This window comes from Phascolarctos cinereus, unplaced genomic scaffold, assembly GCF_003287225.1.
Source record: "Phascolarctos cinereus isolate Bilbo 61053 unplaced genomic scaffold, phaCin_HiC Scaffold_5;HRSCAF=322, whole genome shotgun sequence".
Lineage (NCBI taxonomy): Eukaryota > Metazoa > Chordata > Mammalia > Diprotodontia > Phascolarctidae > Phascolarctos > Phascolarctos cinereus.
Window position 1 is genome coordinate 287,971,533 of NW_027555958.1, and position 20,000 is coordinate 287,991,532.

Below are 20,000 nucleotides of genomic sequence, written 5' to 3' on the forward strand. Positions count from 1 at the left end.
ATTGACAGCATAAATGATTCATCTAGTGTCATACACCCAGTTTCCTCTTTTTCGTCATCTTTTCCAATCTGATGAATGTGAAGTGGAACCTCAGGACTTTTAAAATGAGAATTTCTCTTATTAGAGGCTTGAAGCATTTTTTCCCCACACAGCTGTTCATAGCTTGTTTTCTTTTTTTCAGAAACACCTCTTAAATACTTTATTAATTTCCTACAAATATTGTATACCAGACCTTTATTAGCAAAAATCACTACAAAAATCATTTCCCATTTTATTTTTCTTTTATTAATATTTTTCTTTGCACTCAAACTTTTCAATTTTATATAATCAGAATTGTCCATTTTATCTTCTCTGATGATTTATATTCCCCCTTCCTTTCTTGTCTATGTTATGTTATGACCTTTAGGTTGTTTATGCATTAGGAGATTATACCACATGGCATAAGTCGGTCTAGCTGTAATTTCTACCAGACTAATTTCCAGTTTTCCCAGCAATTTACGTCAACTAGAGAATCCTTACACTAGCAGGTGACATTTTTGAGTTTATTGAACACCATGGCAGTAAGTTTGATTGCTACTATATCTTTTTTACCTAATCTGTTCCATTGGTCAACTTTTAACCAGTACCAAGTAGTTCTGAAGATTACTACTTCATAGCATAGCTTGAGATCTGGTAATGCTAGATCCTCTTCATGCCTTCTCTTTTTCATTATTTCCCTTAATATTCTTGACCCTCCAGTTGAAATTTGTTATTATTTTGTCTAACTCTATAAAACAACTCTTTGGTACTTGATTGATATGTCATTCTATCTGTAAATTAATGTATTATTATTATATTGGCATGGGTCAAGAATGGAACTTAGTATCTAATTATTTGTCTTTTATTTCTGCAAAAACTATTTTGAAATTATATTCATAAAAGTCTCAAGGATATATTGGTATGTGGATTCCCAGATATTTTATAACCCTGTGGTTATTTTTAATGGAATTTCTTTTTCTGTCTTCTCCTGCTTGGTTTTGTTAGTATGTATGTAATCCCCATCTCAAAGCCCATTGGCATAGCATTCTCTCCTTATTGGTAGAGATGAATGCCCTGGAGTGAAATGGAGTTGTTGTGAGTGAGAAAGCTGCAGTTCTTGTCCATTCTTCTGCAAACTTAAAATCACTTTGGGCACTTCTGGCTTCCAGCTTTGAGAAGGAAGATGGGAGAGGCCAACTTCACTTCAGGTTGCTGAAGGAAAAGATTCTGGGAAGACATAAAAGGAGCTGGCAGTCTCCATCATGTCTCTCTCCCTAGTTTGTTAGAGACTTTGGGTAGTTTCCCCTTGGGTGAGATTTAGGACTTTCTCTTGGTTGAGCTGGCTTACCTCATTCTCAACGGGAGAGCTCCTCCACTCTGTATTGTCTGGTCTATAGTCTTCTATATACACCTTCTCTGATTTCTGTTTTGCCACGATTTGATAAGTGGATTTCTTTGTTATTTATTATGTATGTTCATTGTGGAACTGGTATTTGGTGGGAAAGGAGACAAGTTTTGGATATAAAGCTTGGAGACCTCCTTGCTTTCGATGACAGTGATCAAAAGTTAGATTGAATCTGATCTTTTCTCCTAAAATGACAATATCATAGGGAGTAGATAGGTATAATTTTGGCCTGGTGCACCTTCTCTCTGGGGAGAAGGGACTAGTCTCTAGCCCCAGCTTCCTGCTCCTCCTCCTGGCAGGAATAAAAACCTCCTTTGGAGAAGGGGGTTGGGGAGAAGAGGCTAGAGATGGCTATTTTGCTTCCTTTTAAGCTACACAGACAATCCCATGCTACATGTGGGAAGGTAGCCCACTTTTCTATACATAGAAAATTCATACATACACATGAATAGAAAGGCTGATTATTCTATGGGTTTATTTTATATTCTGCTACTTTGCTAAAGTTATCATTTTAACGATTTTTTATTTGAATCGTTTTTTAAGTGAATTATCATATATCTAAAAAATAACTAATTTTGTTTCCTCTTTGCTTATATATATATTTTTTGTTATAGAACTGTATCTGCTGTCGTTGGCATTTCCAGAACTATATCAAATTGTAGCAACACTACTACTTTGCTTTACCTGCTATCTTGTTGGATTATCTTCTAGTGTTTCTCCATTACAGATAATGCTAGGTTTTGGTTTCACGTAATATTTACCATATTAAGGAAAGACTTGTTTATTACTATGTTTTAGTGTTTTGGTTTTTTTTTTTTAGCACATACGTATTTAGTTAAAAATTATTTCTGTGTCTATTGACAGAACGTGATTTTTTTTTGGTGTCTATTATACTTATAGTTTTCCTAATGTTGAACTAATCCTGAAGACTTGGTCTATACTCAGGCTGATATTGATGGATAATCTTTCGAATATGCCTTTTTTTTTTTTTTGCTTTTTTTTTGGTGAGGCAACCAGGGGTAAGTTACTTGCCCAGGGTCTTACAGCTATAAGTGTCGAGTGCCTGAGGCTGGATTTGAACTCGGGTCCTTCTGACTCCAAGGCTAGAGCTCTATCCACTTGTACCACCTAGCTGTCTCTGAATACGCCTTCTTTAACAATGTTTTATTCAACATTTTTGTATCAATATTCATTAAGATATTGGTACATTCAGATGTCTATACTTTTTTCTTTCTCTGCCAAGAACTCCCTCTTCTCCCCTTCTCATCTTTGAATTCTTCCTCCTAATCATCACCCTTCACCATTTCTTCCTTTTCTCCTATCTTTGACGCAGAGGTGGCACTTCTCAACAAAGACAACTTCTATATATTCTCTTGATCCCATCCTTTTCCGTCTTCTCCAGCCAATTATTACCACTATCACCCATACACTCCAACCTCTTTCTATAATGCATCCTTCTCTGCTGTCTAAAAACACTCCTGCCTCCTCTATCTTTAACTCTCAGTAGATTCTTCTGCAATGGGCATGGGTCATGTGTGGATTTGCCTTACCTTGTGGGTTTCACACAGCATACTCAAATATTCTTTTCCTGGCTCCAGCCCATCATGTAGAACTTTGAGAGCCTACTTCCTAAATTAGGTCTTGTATGACTGAGGGGTCTTTACTATGTGATGACAAGAACTCCGCTACTTAGCTACTGATCCAGAATTGACCTGGTCATGGCAGTTATGAGCAGGCAGCTGCCTATTTCTCTTTGTGTGATCTTAGGCTGAGTATCTCAAGATGGAAGTGTCTTGAAGACCTGGTGAATTTAGAATATCTGGAGGTTACATCAGCAGTCAGGGCAGCAGAGCCAGTAGTAGTATCCATCATGTTAAGGCATCATGTGGAGCAAAGACATGTCGAGGACACATGGGGCAAGGGAGAGTGACAGCCAGGGAGAGTGACAGTCACTCTTCTTTGTGGCAGAGAGAAATGCTATCTATGGGCTCTAGGAAGAAAGGCACAGGGCCTCTGAGCCCAGAAGAGAGCTACATTTAAGGGAAACATTGTGAGGACTCCCTAAAAGGAGAAAAGGATTTCCAGGACACAGATATTCCTTTCCTGGTTCCTATAGGTTTTCTACAAATGGGCCTCATTACTCTCCCCATGGACATTGTGTATAGTTGTGAGAATGCACCCCAGGTTTTGGGGACACTGTTTTGTACCAGCTTTTTTTTTCTTTTTGGTAAGGCAATTGAGACTAAGTGACTTGGCCGGGGTCACACAGCTAGTAAGTGTCAAGTGTCTGAAGTCGGATTTGAACTCAGGTCCTCCTGACTCCAAGGCCTGTCTTACTGTACCATTTCATGATCAGAGGTTTGGCCACTACACCCAAAGCTACAACACCCAGTCTCATTTTTTTTTTTTTGGTGGATGTTGCCAAAGCCAGCATCACTAAAGCACTTCCCTCCAAACAACGAGGAGGAAAAGAAACTAAGCTCTTTCCTCCAGCCACTCCAGTTCACTGCCCTCCCCTCAGAGTTACAGAATTTGATCTCATAATAGACTCTCTCTCAAGGGATGGAGAAAACAATTATGTCTGTCCAGGATGACAATTTCTAGCATTCAGTTATATTTCGGATATTCATTCTCTCAGAATAGGGAGAAAACCAACCTGTCCCTTTAAAACACAACCTTCCTTTTGTTTGTGGAACAACCCCCAGAAGTCCGACCAGACACACAGGCTTCATCTCTGGCAAGTAGCTCTCCTTGGTTAAGGACTGTTACCCAGGTAGCATCCAGGGTTGTTTTTCCTTGGCAGAGATCAGTACCTGACTGGTACCAAGGGTTACAGTCTTATTCAGCATATATTTGTCTACACCTTTAGAACGTAAGCTTCTTGAGGTCAGACACCTTCACTTTTGGCTCTGAGTATCTTCAGCTCATGCCACATTAACTGGAACATAATAAGTGCTTAATAAATGCTTATTGGTTGCTTTCTCTCTAATTTGGTTATCAGGACCAAATCTGTCTCACAGAAGAAATTTGGTAAATGCCTTCTTTCTCTATTTTTGCCAACTCTTTATGTAACACTGGAGTTATTTGTTCTTTGAATGTTTGATAGAGTGCATTTGTAATCACTTCTGAGGATTTACATGAGCACAAGTGTTACTGTCAGAAGAACCTAAAAAGGATCACCAAGGATTACAAAACCTGGAGCAGGAAACTCGAAGCCATAGGTGAACAAATTAAGCTTTTCTCAGTTAACTACAGAGGTCAAGGGATGATTAAACAAAAAATTGACTTGAGTGAATAGCAGGCCAAGTCAGTGGTACTTGAGCATTGACTTGGACTGTTGGACCACAGGGATCATGGACTCTTAACAAGGGATTTCGTAAACCAAAAATAGTATGGTTTGAATATATTCTTTGGGCAAGGCGTGGTGGCACATAGCTATTACTAGGAGACTGCTTGAGTTTGGGAGTGCTAAGCTTCAGTAGGGCAAGATCCTATTGGATGTCTGAACCAAGTATGTGTATGTGTGGGGAGTTATCCTACCTGGAGCAGGTAAAAACTTCCTGCCAATCAGCAGTAAGATTGGAATGTGAGTGGCCATTGCGCTTCCCAGTCTGAGCGAGACAGGGAAACAGTGCCTATGTACACACAAATATGTGTGTATGTATACATGACACATGTATCTATGCACGTATAGGTATGCATACAAATATCTTACAAGTTTAACAAAAATATATTTAAACAAAAAGATGGGAAAAACTGCCTGTTCACACCCATAATCCTCGATATCATAGAGAACAACAATAGTAATAATAACAGTTAACATTTATATAGTGTTTTTATGTGCCAGGCATTGTACTAAGCTCTTTATGTTTTTTCATCTGATCCTCACAACCCTTGGAGGTAGGTGCTATTATGACCTTCATTATACAGATGAGGTAATATACCCAGGATCATACAAATAGTTCAGTGACTTACCCAGGGTCATAAAGCTAGTGAGTGTCAGAGGCTGGATTTGAACTCAGTTCTTGACTCCAGGCCCAGCACTCTACTAAACCACCTAACTGCCCCACTAAGGAAGAGCAGTAATTGAAATTTCCAAAAGTTTACAGACAAAATCCAAGTGTAAAGGATGTGGAACTGGGCAGGCCTTGATCAAATTGGTTCCTGAACAACCTAATAACATCTGGCCAACAACTGTTAGCCAATGGGTTTAGGGGAACTTCCAACAACTAGCCACCGGCTGAGGCTCTCGGGCCTACCCCAACTCTGCCGTGAGTTCCACAGTTAGCTCTGGTGGAAGGTTGGAGCTCCAAGGACTTGCTTTTCATCTATTCCCTTGCCCTTCTGGCCAAGTTCAGCAAGACAGGAAGATGGTTTTTTTTTCCTCCTCTCATACCCACTAGCAATGGCATCCTACAGCAGAACAGGGAATTCAAGGCCACTGTATTTTCAAAACAGACGTAAGACAGTCCTTTTCTTGGTGTTTGGATAATCAAGACAGGCACCGCGTAAAGGGGGATGCTTAAGCTGAGTTTCAAAGTAAACAAGGGATTCTAAGAATCAGGAGTGAGGTGGGAAAGAGTGCCACTCTAGGTCTGGGAGACAGCTGGGGCAAAGGTGCAGAGAGGCGATGGGGTATGCTATGTCAGGAAGGGTCGTATCTGAGAGACCCAGATGCTCACAGGACACAAAGGGAGGTTTGGCTGGAATGTAAAAGAAGGGAGTTATGCATAACAAGGTCAGAAAGGGAAGAGGGGGGCCAGGTTGTGAGGGGCTTTAAACGCCAAGCAGAGAACTGGGCTTCCATAACTGTTATGGCGAGTATGGGACAGCACTCTGATCAGAGGCAATGACGGCATTTAGATGGTCTTGCTAACAAGGGTGGCATTACTTCCTGAGCTGAACTCCCTGCTGATGGCAGACCTTATAACTTGGTTTATTTATGATTTGAGGGTTTGTAGTCCACCAGCACTACTCAGCCAACTCACTTTCAGACGCATCCACGTAGGCCAGGAGAGGTGATTCCCCAGTGGGGACCAGCCATCGAGCACCTTTCTCTGTCTCCACACTGGCAGGGTCAGCTAACCTTCAGACATACACTCCTTCCTCCCTAACCCAGGCCTTGTGGGGAAATGGCAGAGGCGGCCGGTGTGTTAGTGACTGAATAAGAAGAATTGGGAGCACAGAGGTGGAATGGATGAGATCTAGTACAAAGGCTGATCTTTGTCCCCTTTCTTTGTAAAGCCTTGCTGAAGAGAAGTGGTTCCATTCATGTTTCATTATCCTTCTCAGGAAATTGGCATCTATAGCAAAGGTAAATACCACTTCTGCTATGGTAGCAGATAAGTACCAAGCTTCCAGAATTCTCATAAGTACCAGTAACCTTTAACATGCTATAGACTGTCGCCATGTCAGGAAAATCACTCTCTGTTTAGGTACAAAGGTCGCTAATGACCATGTACTTCCCTCAAAGATTATTTCCTCTGAACCCTTAAGGGTGCTTGCTCCTTCAGCACACTGGACTGAAAAGTATGGAAGCTCCAAGGTGGCTCTGAAGGGAGGAGGCTCTCCAGGTCACCTAAAGTGTTTGAGAAAAAGAACCAATTTACTATTTAAGAATGCTTCAAACCACTACTAAAGAAACTCGAATTAACTCAGTGACCCTTCAGTCCCATCTCACACCCATCATGCTGGCAAAGCTGACAGAAGAGGAAAATGTTACATGTTAGAGGAGCTGTGGAAATACAGGCTCATTAGTGCACAACTGGTGGAACTGTGAATTGGTCCAGCTATTCTAGAAAGCAATTTGGAACTATGCTCTCAAAGTTAATAAACCTTGACTTAGCAATACCATTGCTAGCCTTATACCCTGAAGACATTAAATAGAAAAGGGCCCACGTGTACAAAGATACCTATAGAAGCTCTTTTTGTAGTGGCAAAGACTGGGAACCAAGGGAGTGCCCATCATCAATTGGGGAATGACAACTGATTATGGTAATATTTTAACAGAATGATATCAAGCTGTGAAAAATCACAAAAGGGAAGGTTTCAGAGCAACCTGGAAAGACTTGTATGGATTGATGCAAAGTGAACAAAACCAGGACAACAATGTGCACAGTGAAGTTAAAACTTTTGAAAGACTAAAAACTCCCATCAATGCCATGACCACGGTTTCAGAGGACAGATGATAAAGCATGCTACCCATCTCCTGACAGGGAGATGATGGACTCAATACACAGAATGAGAGACATTTCTGCACATAACCAATGTGGGTATTTGTTTTGCTTGACTATGCATATTTATTATAAGAGGTTTTTTACCCCATTTTTTTTTTAGGGGGGAGGAGAGAAAACAAATATTTGTTGAACTGAAAGTAATTTGCTGCCAGGTAGGAGTTAACTGGGCGTCCCCTCCCTGAAACAGTCAAGAAGAATCTGCAAGGCAGTTTTAGGGAGGACAAGTTTGGAATGTTCTTTGGCTCTGGGCCCAGCCAGGGAAGTGGTATAGAGAAATCTAGTGTTGCCCTGGGAAAATCAGAAGACAAAAGCCAAAGGAACTGTGGTTTGCCCACCAACTCAACACGGAGCCCTCTCTCTTCAAACAGAACTGAGAAAACCATCATGTTGCTCTGTACCTTCTAAACTTACACAAGGATCTGAACCCAACTAGACACTTACAGGGAATGGGGAGGTAAACTAGGTGGGAGAGGGAAAGAGAGAGAGAGAGAGGGAGGAGGAGAAAGGGAAGGCCTGCTGGCCAGTCTGCTACAAGCACATTGTCCTCTCACTGGGTTGAGGGAGGTGCTACTTTCTCCTACCAAAACTGAGCACGAGTACAGACTGGACCTGTGAGAGTGAGTCACCTTTCTGGCATGATTGAACCCTAAGTGGCTTGCACAAAAACCACCTGCAGCATAGTAAAAGTAAGTATATCAGAGGTGGGCTCCCAAAGTTTCCTTGTACCTTGTTTAAACTATGCTGCTTCTTCCCTTTATCCCCAAGAAAGGGAGCATTTCAACCCTGGTAAGTTTATAGTACTTGTCCCCAAATTCCCAGGAAAATTACATTTTTTCTAGGCTTTAGTGCCTCTCTTTGTGAGGACTGCAGCCCAGAAGTTGCTGGCTAAGGCTTTCAGACTAAGGTAATATCAGAGTAGCTCCAAGGTAATTCTATTTGAGATGGAAAGAAAATTTAAGCTCATAAGGCCCCAAGACAAGGAATGAGAAAATCTGAAGCAGCCAAGGTTTGAGAGCAAATTCAGAGAAGATTAATGGGATATACGCTAAAATACACATCAAAACAATTTTAAAAAATCAAAACTTCACCTTTCCCCCTATCTCCTCAACTTCAGCAGAGGAAGAGTAGGAAATTCAGTTAATGTGTTCGTTTTTTTTTTCCTTTTTAGGGCCCACTTGATCTATCCTTATTTCTAGGAGTTTGAACTAGACATTTTGAACATAATTAAGATATGTTAAGAGGGGGAGCCTGCTGGACTTACACGTTATTCTAATGATCTCACTCAAAATAGCCAGGGCCCTACTGGACAATCACTCCCATATTGTGGCTCCTTCCCCAGTGAGGATGGGAAGGCAAGGGAAACTACTTGAGGGCAGGGATGACCCTTGGCCAGAGAGCCACTGAGATCTAGGGTGCAGAAAGGCAGATCTCAACACAGTGACATGAGGATGGAAACTAGTTAGCAGCCTCTTCTTAATTCCTTTTTAAGGAACAAGTCCAACAATCAGGGCTATGCCTGGACAATTTGACCCAAGGTCAGAGCTGAAAGGGGGAACCAACCAGAGGACTCCACAGTGAAGGGGTCAAAATAAAGATTGTACATAATGAAAACTTGGTAGAACAGCACAGAAGCATCATCTAAAGCTTTCCAGTGACTATAAGAGGAAAACTTCTCAGGCACAAATGGGATACAAGACATGAAACAATTTCAAGACTTCAAGACTAACTATTTGGTGATTTCTAGGTTATTCATACCTTTGCTTGCTATAACCCATCCCTACCAAACAGAGACAATGGTTGACTATGCTTAGCTCTATGGCCTTACCTGTCTCTCTCTTAAAAGCACTGCTTCTGGACAAAGTGCCTTTGGGAGGAATGAGACCTCCAAGGGCAACATGGCATATTTTTAAATTAAGGTTATAAAGCCCAGCCTTCTGGGGCATGAGAACTGGTACGAATAAAGCCATCTGTCTTGAAATGTGGACAACACAATCTGCCAAATCACAACGAGTTTGCCACAGTATGGAACAACTAATATGTCAAAGCAGTTCATTGACAGCATCTGAAAAACTCTGATTATAGTAATTCTCAATAGCTTAATGTCAAGGGAAAAAAGTTCCCATGATAATCATCAATAACTGATGTTGTATTAATTTTTCTCCCCTTCAATCATAATCTTTGGTTTCAGATCTGTTTAGTCTTTGCTTTTATCTACTTCAGATCCTGTTTAATCAAGACCTCTACGCTCTGTGGCCCCTAGCATACGCTGTGCTGGGCAGCTCTGCACTCAGTAATATACTGGCAATGATAACCAGCTTCCATGTCTTTCACTTATTGAAATGTATGCCATCCACAAGTATGCAGCACAAATGTGGTCTCCCATGCATCAAAAAGGCTTCTCTGAGATTGAGATCCTAGATTTTTCTTGTTTCCATGGGAGGGATTCTTCCATTAATTTCGTTCTGAAAATTAAAATATTTTATGCTTCAACCTATATTCAGACACCATCAGTTCTTTCTCTGGGGATGGATAGCATTTTTTATCCTAAGTCTTTTAGAGTTGTCTTGGATCATTATATTGCTGAGAATAACTAAGTCGTTCACAACTGATCATCTTACAATATTGCTGTTACTTTATACATAGTATATTTCACTTTACACTAGTCCGTGCAAGTCTTTCCAGGTTTTCTTGAGAGCATCTTGTCCATCATTTCGTATAATACAACAGTATTCCATCATAATCACATACCACAACTTGTTCAGCCATTCTCCAGTTAATGGCCATCCCTTCCATTTCTGATTCTTTGCCCCCAGAAAAGAGCCGCTATCAATATTTTTGTACATATAGGTCCTTTTCTTTTTTTAATCTCTTTTGTGATACAGATCTAGTAGTGGTATTGCTAGATCAAAGGATATGCATGGATTTATAGACCTTTGGGCACAGTTCCAAATTGCTCTACATAATGGTTACATCAGTTCACAATTCCACCAACAGTGCATTAATGTCTCATTTCCCCCACATCCCCTCCAACATTTTTCATTTGCCTTTTCTGTCCTATTAGCCAATCTAATAGGTATGAGATAGTACCTCAGAATTGTTTTAATTTGCATTTCTCCAATCAATAGTAAGGTAAGAGTGAAAATGGAAATATTTTAGAGACAAATGTGTTTTTTATTCCTCTGTAGCTATAGCCAGTACATGTCTTTTCTATCTTTGGATATTTTTGTTTTTTCTTTTTTTTAGGATAGGCAATGGGGTTAAGTGAGTTGCCCAAGGTCACATAGCTAGTAAGTGTTATGTGTCTAGGCTGCATTTGAACTTAAGTCCTCCTGAATCCGCTCTATCCACTGTGCCACCTAGCTGCCCTATCTTTGGATATTTTCCTGGGCCTCTGGTATTTCAAGCTTTCCAAAATGTTCATTGGATTGAATTTGTTCTATATTCTACAAGAAATTTTTCAATCAGTTTGGGGTTTTAGACTTTTTTTTTAAAAGGCAATCGAGGTTAAGTAACTTGCCCAGGGCTACGCAGCTAGTAAGTATCCGAGGCCAGATTTGAACTCAGGTGCTCCTGATTCCAGGGCTGGTACTTTCCAATGCACCACCTAGCTGCCCCTACTAGTTTTTAAATTAAATTTAGTGATAATGAAGATACTAGAAATTCATATCTGAAGGGGAAGAAACACTAAATTACTAAAGTGAGCAGGCCAAACCTGAGGTAGTTTTCTTTTCAGGGAGGCTAATGGTCATCAGTTTTCAGGAGGACAGATACAACCTTCAAGTTCAGGCATGATGTTGTTTGCTGGAAGGCCTCGATGCTAAGCTGTGATCTTAAGATATGAAACTCCAAAGTGGAAGTGTCCAAGCAGCTCCTGCACCCAGTAGTCTGCTGGAGGCTAGACAGTTTGGTGCTTCACAGCTAACGGAGAAAAGCACAGCATCGGGCAACCAGGAAGAGAACTCAACCAGATCAATGCTTTATTTTAAACAGGGAAACAAAGAACTCTCACTTGATTTAATGCAAAACTGGAAAAGGAGACAGGACATGAAAACAAGGTACATGGAAGGAGGAAAAGGCCAAGAGGCACAGCATTCAGAGAGCAGCTGGGCCAAAACATCAGCTGACTCAACTCAACATTTTCCTAAACAGAAATAACATTAAGAAGGACAGATTGGGATAAATCATTACCTTCCCAAAATGATGTGCTTAAAATTTTATTACTTGATAAATTAAAATTAAAAGACAGCAGCTAACCTCTGCTCCTTCAGATTAAATCTTGCTTACTTGGGAACCCTGTTCCCCTTCACCCAAACTGTACATCTCACAGATTTAATTAAAATGAAAATTAACACCAGCAGATGTAGGCATCTGTTTTAAAAATATAAACTGAGACTGAATTGTTTCTCTTCCTCCCCCCATCCCCCACTCTTTTCCCCACTTTGGGATATGGAAGGTTTTTGGTGTGTGAAACCCTACAGTTGATGGTACTAGAGTGGTTAGAAGACAAAGAATCAAAGGAACACGAAAGTCACCCCACTTAGGGCAAAGTGCATGTCAAATTCCTAATACCAGAAAATTTAATTCCCCATTTCCTATCCCAGTGGAAGCATTCTGTTTGGTTTCTAAAATGTCATTGTATAAAACAGTCCAGGGATCAATACGAACAGCTCTATGCAGAACGCTGATCCTGAATCCATTCACAACAAAGCCAACCACAGGAACAACTTAACTGTATGCGATAAGGAGATGTATATACATTTATATTTGGCTGACTTAGCCTCTTACAACAAATCCGTTTGATATCCAGTGACACTATGTGAAAGGCTAACTAGGATATCTGGAGAGAATGCTCCTGTGCTAAATCTATTTTCTTGACTTTTTTTAATACTAAACACAGTAGCACAAGCCCTTGCCACGGGCTCATTAAAAATTCTAATTCTTATGACAATAAAATTAAATTCAGAGCAACTTACTGTGACATTAAGAGGTAAAGGAGAAATTCTGGTGTGAACGTTGAACTGGACAAGGCAAGAAACTCCATTTAAAAATGGAAGGGTGAGGAAGAACATTGACAAATACAACAATAAGTTGTCTTTAGAAATGCCAAGATAGAATTTTTCTTTTTAAAGATGGCTCCTTTAATATATCCTTGTCTAGCATCATCAATAGCAAAATTACCAGGTAGGCCTTGATAGGGTAGACATATAATAGGGTATCACCCCAGAAGGAAAAATCAAGGTAGTAGCAAGGTTTAATCTCAGGAAGATACGACTAAACATTAAATCAGATTATATAAAAATGTATTATGGTGTCCACTACCTTTGCCTTTCAATACAAGGCTTGGTTTAGTCATTTCAGAACATATTTAAAAATAAAGATCCTTTCTTATGCTACAGCTCTTTATAACTGAGTTGGGGATGAGAAGTAAGGCAGGACCAACATTTTATACATTTTCATAGTAATGATAAATGTCATCCGAGGATTCTAGATGCTCAACAATTATCCCCATAGGAATGACAGGTTGGTTTAAAATCCATTTTACTGATGTGAAAAATATGATTCTAGGTGTGGTCCATGACTGGTATGTACTCTCCCTGAATGCATCGCTGACTGAAATATAAGCTTCAAGAGTTTCATGGGATAGAATGGCATTGCCCCCTACCCAGGTCTTAGGGGAAACAATAAACTCACACACACTGATCAGGAAAAGAGTATGGTTTCCCTCTAACACACTGGTTAAGTATGCAAGTGCATACACACAGAGGACATAGGGAAGACCTCCACCCTGGGCAATTTCAGACCTGAATTTAATATTCTGAAGCTTTCTCACAAAACAGAATAAGAATATAAATTCTTGTATTGTATATTGTATATTATTGTATAATATTAATTAGCTCCTGAATCCAAAAATGCCCTTAATATATCCAGTCAGGCCACTCTTGGTCTTCTGTTCCACCTTGTCCTCTAGGGGTGGGAAAGCCACATGATTGAGGGCCAGATCAAAGAACAAGGGCTTGCAAGGGATAGGTTTGAATCCTGGTGGGAAGTGAACGAGGTTGGCTTGCTTGCTGACGAGAGAAGGATCCAGGTAAAAAGTGTCAAATCGTTCAACAAGAGGCTGAAAATCAAACAAAAATTAAATCCTAGGTGTTATTATGAAGAGCAACTGACATCTCATTTTTAAGTAGTCTAGAGCAATGGTCTTCAAAATGAGGGTCCTGGCATGAACTCAAGAGGTCTGAAAAATAATTTAGGGTGGAAAGATGGTTTACAGCCAACCCTCCCATAACAGCCAAGCCAATTCAATATCTACACTTCACCAATTATCATTCAACTCTATTCCTTCCCTCTACTGTACAATTAGTCAGCCTCTTCCCTTCTGTGAAATGGAGGGTCAGCCTGAAGGCCAGTCATAGCCTAACCACGATCCCACATAGCTGTCACTGGGGAAATTCCTCCCTCCAACCAGAATGTCCTCTCCCTGTCCTCCTACTATTACCTTACAGCTTTGGCAGGCTTTGAGCTTTGGGGCAGTACAAAGTGATTTGAAAAGGATAAACACACATGGCTGAGTTATGATCAACACTGCAGATCTCATTACATTATCTTTCCCCAAAACCTACCTCTCTTCCAAACTTTCCCATTTCCTATTTCTGTTGAAGGCATCACTATTCTTTTAGTCATACAGGTTCACATCCTTGGTGTCATCCATGGCAACTCATTTTCATTCATCCCAAATAGCCAAGCAACTGCCAAATCTCTACAGTGTCTCTCATTTCCACCCATCCATCCATCCCTCTCCATTCATACAACCAGGGATGTAGCTCTTATCACCTTTGCCTGGATTACTGTAATATCCTATTTAGTTTCCCTACTTTGTTCAATAAGCTCCAGTGGCTCCTTCTTGCCTCTGAGATCAAATATAAACTGTGCTGTTTAGAATTTAAAGCCCTTCACACTGTGGCCCCCATATACCTTTCCAGCTGTGTGTGTGTGTGTGTGTGTGTGTGTGTATATCCACCAAATTTCTTCACTCTACAGCCCAGTTATGCTGGCCTTCCTGCCATCTTTCACACTCAAACAAAAACAATTAAAATATCCAAAAGTGGATAGGAAATTGGGCATGACAACATTCATTAAGCATAATTATGTAAAGAAAGAATAGATTTTATACTGTAAATTTTCTGCTGAGTTGAAATAAGAGACAATTTGCTTATTGTTTTTGCATTGTGTGTGAGAACACAGGGAGAACCATGAAAGCTGTTCTGTTCATCTGAATATATTCAATGAATCAATCAACAAGTATTACCTACTATGTGCCAGGCACTGTATCAATTATCTTTCAATTGAAGAAAAAAAAAATTCATTCTCATGATGAATACAATGATCAAATTAACTGAATAATATTTACAGGTTTACTCTATTCACCAGGAAATCAGAGATTTTTCTGAAAACAACGAAGCATATTCAATAGCATTGCTCACTATAATATCAATTAAGTAATAACGAACAAGATATCAATAAATATTAATATTTCAACAAGTTTCTGTACTGATAAAAATTTAAAAATATTTATTTAATCTTTATCACATTCCTTTTCATTTCTACCTTTATTTCTTACAATGTATGTTAGTACAGGTATGTAATTTATAAACAAAGATGCATATATTGGAAGTGCATGCCCCAAAATTTTTACTGTTAAGTATGTGCAATTAAAAAAAGCTTAGAGAACACTGGCCTAGAGACTTAATAAATGTGCATTATAGAAATAATATTTAAGAGCTTCTGGTGAAGGGTGACAAAACGACACCTTGTATTTTAGTACTACTTAGTAAGTAGCTAGTCTCATAAGTCTGGACTGTCACTGCTCCTCCCAGAGTATCAAAGCCTAGACTTACCTTATTGTCCTTGACTTGGGAAGGACATTCTGTTTCATGAGGGTCATTTGTATCTGAAAGATTCAGAGAGGAACATATAAAACTTGAAAGTGCACAGGTTATACATACAAGACAGACCCAAGGCATTTATGTATGTAAGACAGCTCATAGTCCTAAATCCTGAGATAAGAGGCTATCTGCTATGTGGGATGTGTTGGCCCAACTTCTGACAGCGAGGCACACATGAAGGGAACAAATGTGGCCAAGGCAATAAGCCTTTGGTACTCCAAGGCCTTGCTCTACTTTTGGGACAGATAAAGACAAAACCTGGAAATATATTTAGCCCAAGGGAAACTAGCATTTGTTTGAAAAAATTATTAGACTTATCTTTGTATCTCTTCCATCTCTAATATAGTGGGAAGGATTTGGTTCCCTAGCTCCCTCCCTACCTTCCAGTTAGTTGAAATCACAGAAAGTAGGGACCCCTAGAAGAGGTAACCAGTGGTTAATTTGCTAACAAAGTTCAACAACATGTCTAAAGGTCCTGAAGGAACTTTCAACTGGAAGGGCAGGCAGCTGGCCACTGGCTGGAAAAAGACTGGCTACATCCTTAGAGGCTTTGAAAAATCCAAACCCTGGAGATAGTCTTAATTCTGAGAGCCACTGATTCAAGGCAGGGAACAGAAAGACAAGCTCTCCAGAGAGACAAATATAGAAAGGCAGCATTCCAGGCAGAAAGTGGCTTCAAGGGCTGAGGTCTCTGGCAGCAGAGGAGGTGACTATGGATTCAATAAAGAACTGGTTCCAGCAATCAACAGCCAAGCTGCAGATAGAAGCAGACCCAAGAAGCTCAACTGAGCCACTAAAACCAGAGGGAAGCAACTTGAGAACCACATCACAAGAGAAAGGGTAACTGGCATCCTGCAATAAGAGATCGGAGTTACCTTGGCCATGTGTTCCCTACAAGTATGCTTCAATACCCCTGCTCTCTACGTTTGTGTCCGGTCTTCCCAGAGGCCGTGTTATCAGTGGGATATACTCTGTAGGTACTCTTCCTACTATGCCATCTTAGTGAATGCCTTTACTTTGGGCTAATCGCATTTCCTGGTTGGCTTACTGGTGAAAGCTCTCGAGCTCCGGTTGCAGGAGTACAGAACCACAGAATACCTGACATAGCAGTTGTCCTTCTGGGAACTTAACTTGCAGGTGTGAATTGATGGGAACAGCCTGGGTGGGGGTGTGATACTAACAAAATAAGTAGCTTAATAAATGTTTATTAAATGAATGAGACAAATCAGCATAACAAGTTCTCTCCTCATCCTTCTAAATTAGGGGTTCTTAGCCTAGGGTCCAGGCTTGGTTTTTTGTTTTGATTTCTTGAATACTTTGACAGCTGTATTTCAGTATAATTAGTTTTCTTTGTATCTTGAGGCAACTCGGCGGTACAGTGGATGGAGTACTGGACTTGGAGTCAGAAAGACCTGAGTTCAAACTGACCTTAGTCACTCACTTACCAGCTCTGTGACTACAGGCAAGTTACTTAACTACTGTCAGCTTTAGTTTAATAATAACATAATAACAATAACAGCACCTGCCTCCCAGGACTGTTGCAAGGATCAAATGAGGTAATATTGACAGGCTATATACATATGCTGCAATTACTATATTATTTATTTTATATAGTTAAAAGTATTATTCTGAGAAGGGGTCTATAACACAAAAAAAGCTTAAAAACACTTGTTTTAAATCATCTGGCTTAGTGCTCAACAGGGAAGAGTCAAGAGTTAGAACATTCAAATAGTTTCAACAAATCGCCAGCGAGAAATTCTTAAGCTGTAAGTTACCACCTTCCAAAAGCAGCTTAGAGGAAGAACAAGGAGGCAACACTGATACAGTATGGAAAGAAAAAGGGCAGAGAAAGGAAGAGTACAGACTTTGTAATACAATCTTTGAGAAATATGAAGCTTACCTAAGATAGCAGCTGCTTGTAGAGAGTATTTTTCTGATTTCACCTGAGTGATCAGCTCCTGGACATCGGGCAGCTCCTATATAATATTTTAGAAAACATTAGTCCATGGTAAGAGGAGGGTTAATGAAACGAAATACTATAGTATGGCAGATAAAACAAGCCAGAATGGGCACTACTTAGAAATAACATAATTTAATTTTCTTTCATTTAATGTCTTCAAAGAATTTTACTATTTACAATTATAATCTCTTTCATGTGGAGAGGGCAATGGGCTAATCAATACCATTTTTCTTCCTGTCTTACTTCTTTTGGTTGTAGAAATAAAGAATCTAGTGAGAGCTAGAATAAAGCAAATACATTAAACTGTCCCCCTTTATCTTCCCATTCCCAAACCTTAAATTTCCCACCACCTTTTTCTAACCTATTCTACATATTATTGCCAGATTAGCCTTCCGAAAACACTAATCTTAATGTGGTTCAAAAGACAATCAGCAAGCGGTACAAATTCTTAATCAGGGGCGTTTTATGTTCAAATTCTTCTACCTGGCTTGGAAAGCCCCATTTTCTCTATCTACTGTTATCTCCTATTACTCCTCTGCAGTCTAGTGAGGCCATTCTCCTTTCTGCCCTAGAGATATATCACAATTATTCCCACCTGTCTGCTTCTGTGCATAGCAGAGACCTCCAAAGCCCCATTTCCTCTTCAGCCCACACTGGACTCTTACTGTACTAGTCTGTACCACAAATGTAACATATTATATAATGTCCTTTAAAGTTCAAAAACAGTTTAATATGTAGGAAAGAAAAAAACTTGTTTTACTATCAAAATCAACTTGAAGATAGAACCCCATACATTATATTTACATCTACAGAGATACAGATATAGATGTGTTTTTGTTTGCTACTCAGCACCAAGTATGATTCTAGGCACACAACAAATGCGCAATACTTCCTGACTTGCCTAGGTAGCTATTATATGACGTACTGTAAGAAAATCATAGTCACCTCTGTGCAGTTGCAGAACACTTTAATCACTTTCTTTCACAAGTTGTGTCAAAAATTTCATTGTTTTACAGTGTTTTAAAGGTCCCAGAGCTAGGACAACTAATCTCCTCACACCTCGCAGTACAGTTTTCAGACTGCTGTAACTGACATGATTTTAATCAAAAGAATAGACTTTCCCTTCTACAACCCCAGCTCCTCCTGAAGCTTAGGAGCCCGAAGCCCAAGAACAGCTCTGCCACTGGGTCACAAACCTGCAGCCCACAAGGGCTTAGTGTTCTTCAGGTTATCTTTCAAGTACAGCTTAAAAAAGGAGCCCAATTACTTTGCCCTTAGCTACTAGAGGCAGCTATACTGCACAGTAGTAGAGTGTCGGGACTGGAATCAGGACAACCCGAGTTCAAAATCTGAATTCTGACAGTAGTTGTGTGACCTTGGGCCAGGTGCTTAACTGCCTGCCTCAGTTTCCTTATCTTTTAAATGGGGATAATAATAACACCTACCTTCCTAGGATTGTCATGAGGATCAAATGAGATAATGGTAAAGTGCTTAGTGTAGTACCTGGCACATAGTAAGAGCTAGAAAAATGTTAGCTATTATTATTTTCAATCACCATCATCATCAGGTCCCCCTAAGAAGCCCCTCTAAAGAACTTCTCCTTTCTCTTAGAAACCAGGAGAGGAGGATAGCTCTAACCTTTAGGCTGTTTTGGGAGGCTCCTGCTTGAGACTGCACTTCGCTGGCATATTTTAGGACTCGGTCATATAGGACAAGGGCTTCACTCCATTTCTTCACCAGCACATAAGACTGAGCAATGAAGAAACACCTGGTGGGAAACAAGCCACAGGAATCTAAAGCAACATGTACTGACGTCTTTAGTTTTCCCAGCTGTTCAGACTAAATTTTAACCAAGGTAACAAGTATTCTAGTATCAGAACAAGGGTTATAAACAAAGGGTCTCCAGATTTCAAATATTTAAGTTTGCTGCACTGACTACTATGTATTTGAGAAGTACTTGAATAATATCTGATGCTAATTCAATGCATTTTAATCATTGGCCGAACAAGTAAAAGAGGTTGGTCCTCTGGAGTACACAAGTAGTACAGGAACATTCCTTTCTCCCAATCAAAAATACTGATAACTGGAACTTTTCAGGATAGCCTGAGGAGCCACCGTCCTGGAGAGATTATACTAATGAAAAGATCACTTACATTAAACTCTGTGTTTAGAGAGTTGTTTCATTAATATCTTAATATGAATTTAATCAGATTATCAATTAGTAAGTGCAGCTGAGCTTTCAGGGTGAGAGAGTTTTGACTGAGGTTAGAAGAACGCAGAAGTTTTGAATTAATTGGGGGATTGTGGATAAACAGAGGACACAGGATATCTGAAGGACAGAAAAGGGAAATAAAGAGAAGTTCAGGAAGGGTAATCAAAGGACAGGGAAAAATAAACTTTGCAATTTTGCTTGGAGCCAGGGGTTAGTTTGCTCA

At 39.9% G+C, this 20,000-nt stretch overlaps 1 protein-coding gene across 2 annotated transcripts in view; it reads right to left on the reverse strand.

Annotated features, from left to right (window-relative positions):
- SRP68 (signal recognition particle 68) overlaps positions 1–20,000 on the reverse strand; it is a 73,756-nt gene that overhangs the window by 3,202 nt on the left and 50,554 nt on the right. The window contains exons 13-16 of one of the 2 annotated variants that reach the window (XM_021002632.2): positions 19,204–19,333; positions 17,506–17,581; positions 15,558–15,610; positions 11,614–13,777 (exon numbers count right to left, since the gene is read on the reverse strand). In XM_021002632.2, the coding sequence (XP_020858291.1) occupies positions 13,550–13,777; positions 15,558–15,610; positions 17,506–17,581; positions 19,204–19,333 (487 nt within the window). In that variant the 3' untranslated portion in view covers positions 11,614–13,549. Of the gene's footprint in view, positions 1–11,613; positions 13,778–15,557; positions 15,611–17,505; positions 17,582–19,203; positions 19,334–20,000 lie in introns of those variants that run through there. The other variant, XM_021002633.2, reaches the window with a different exon arrangement.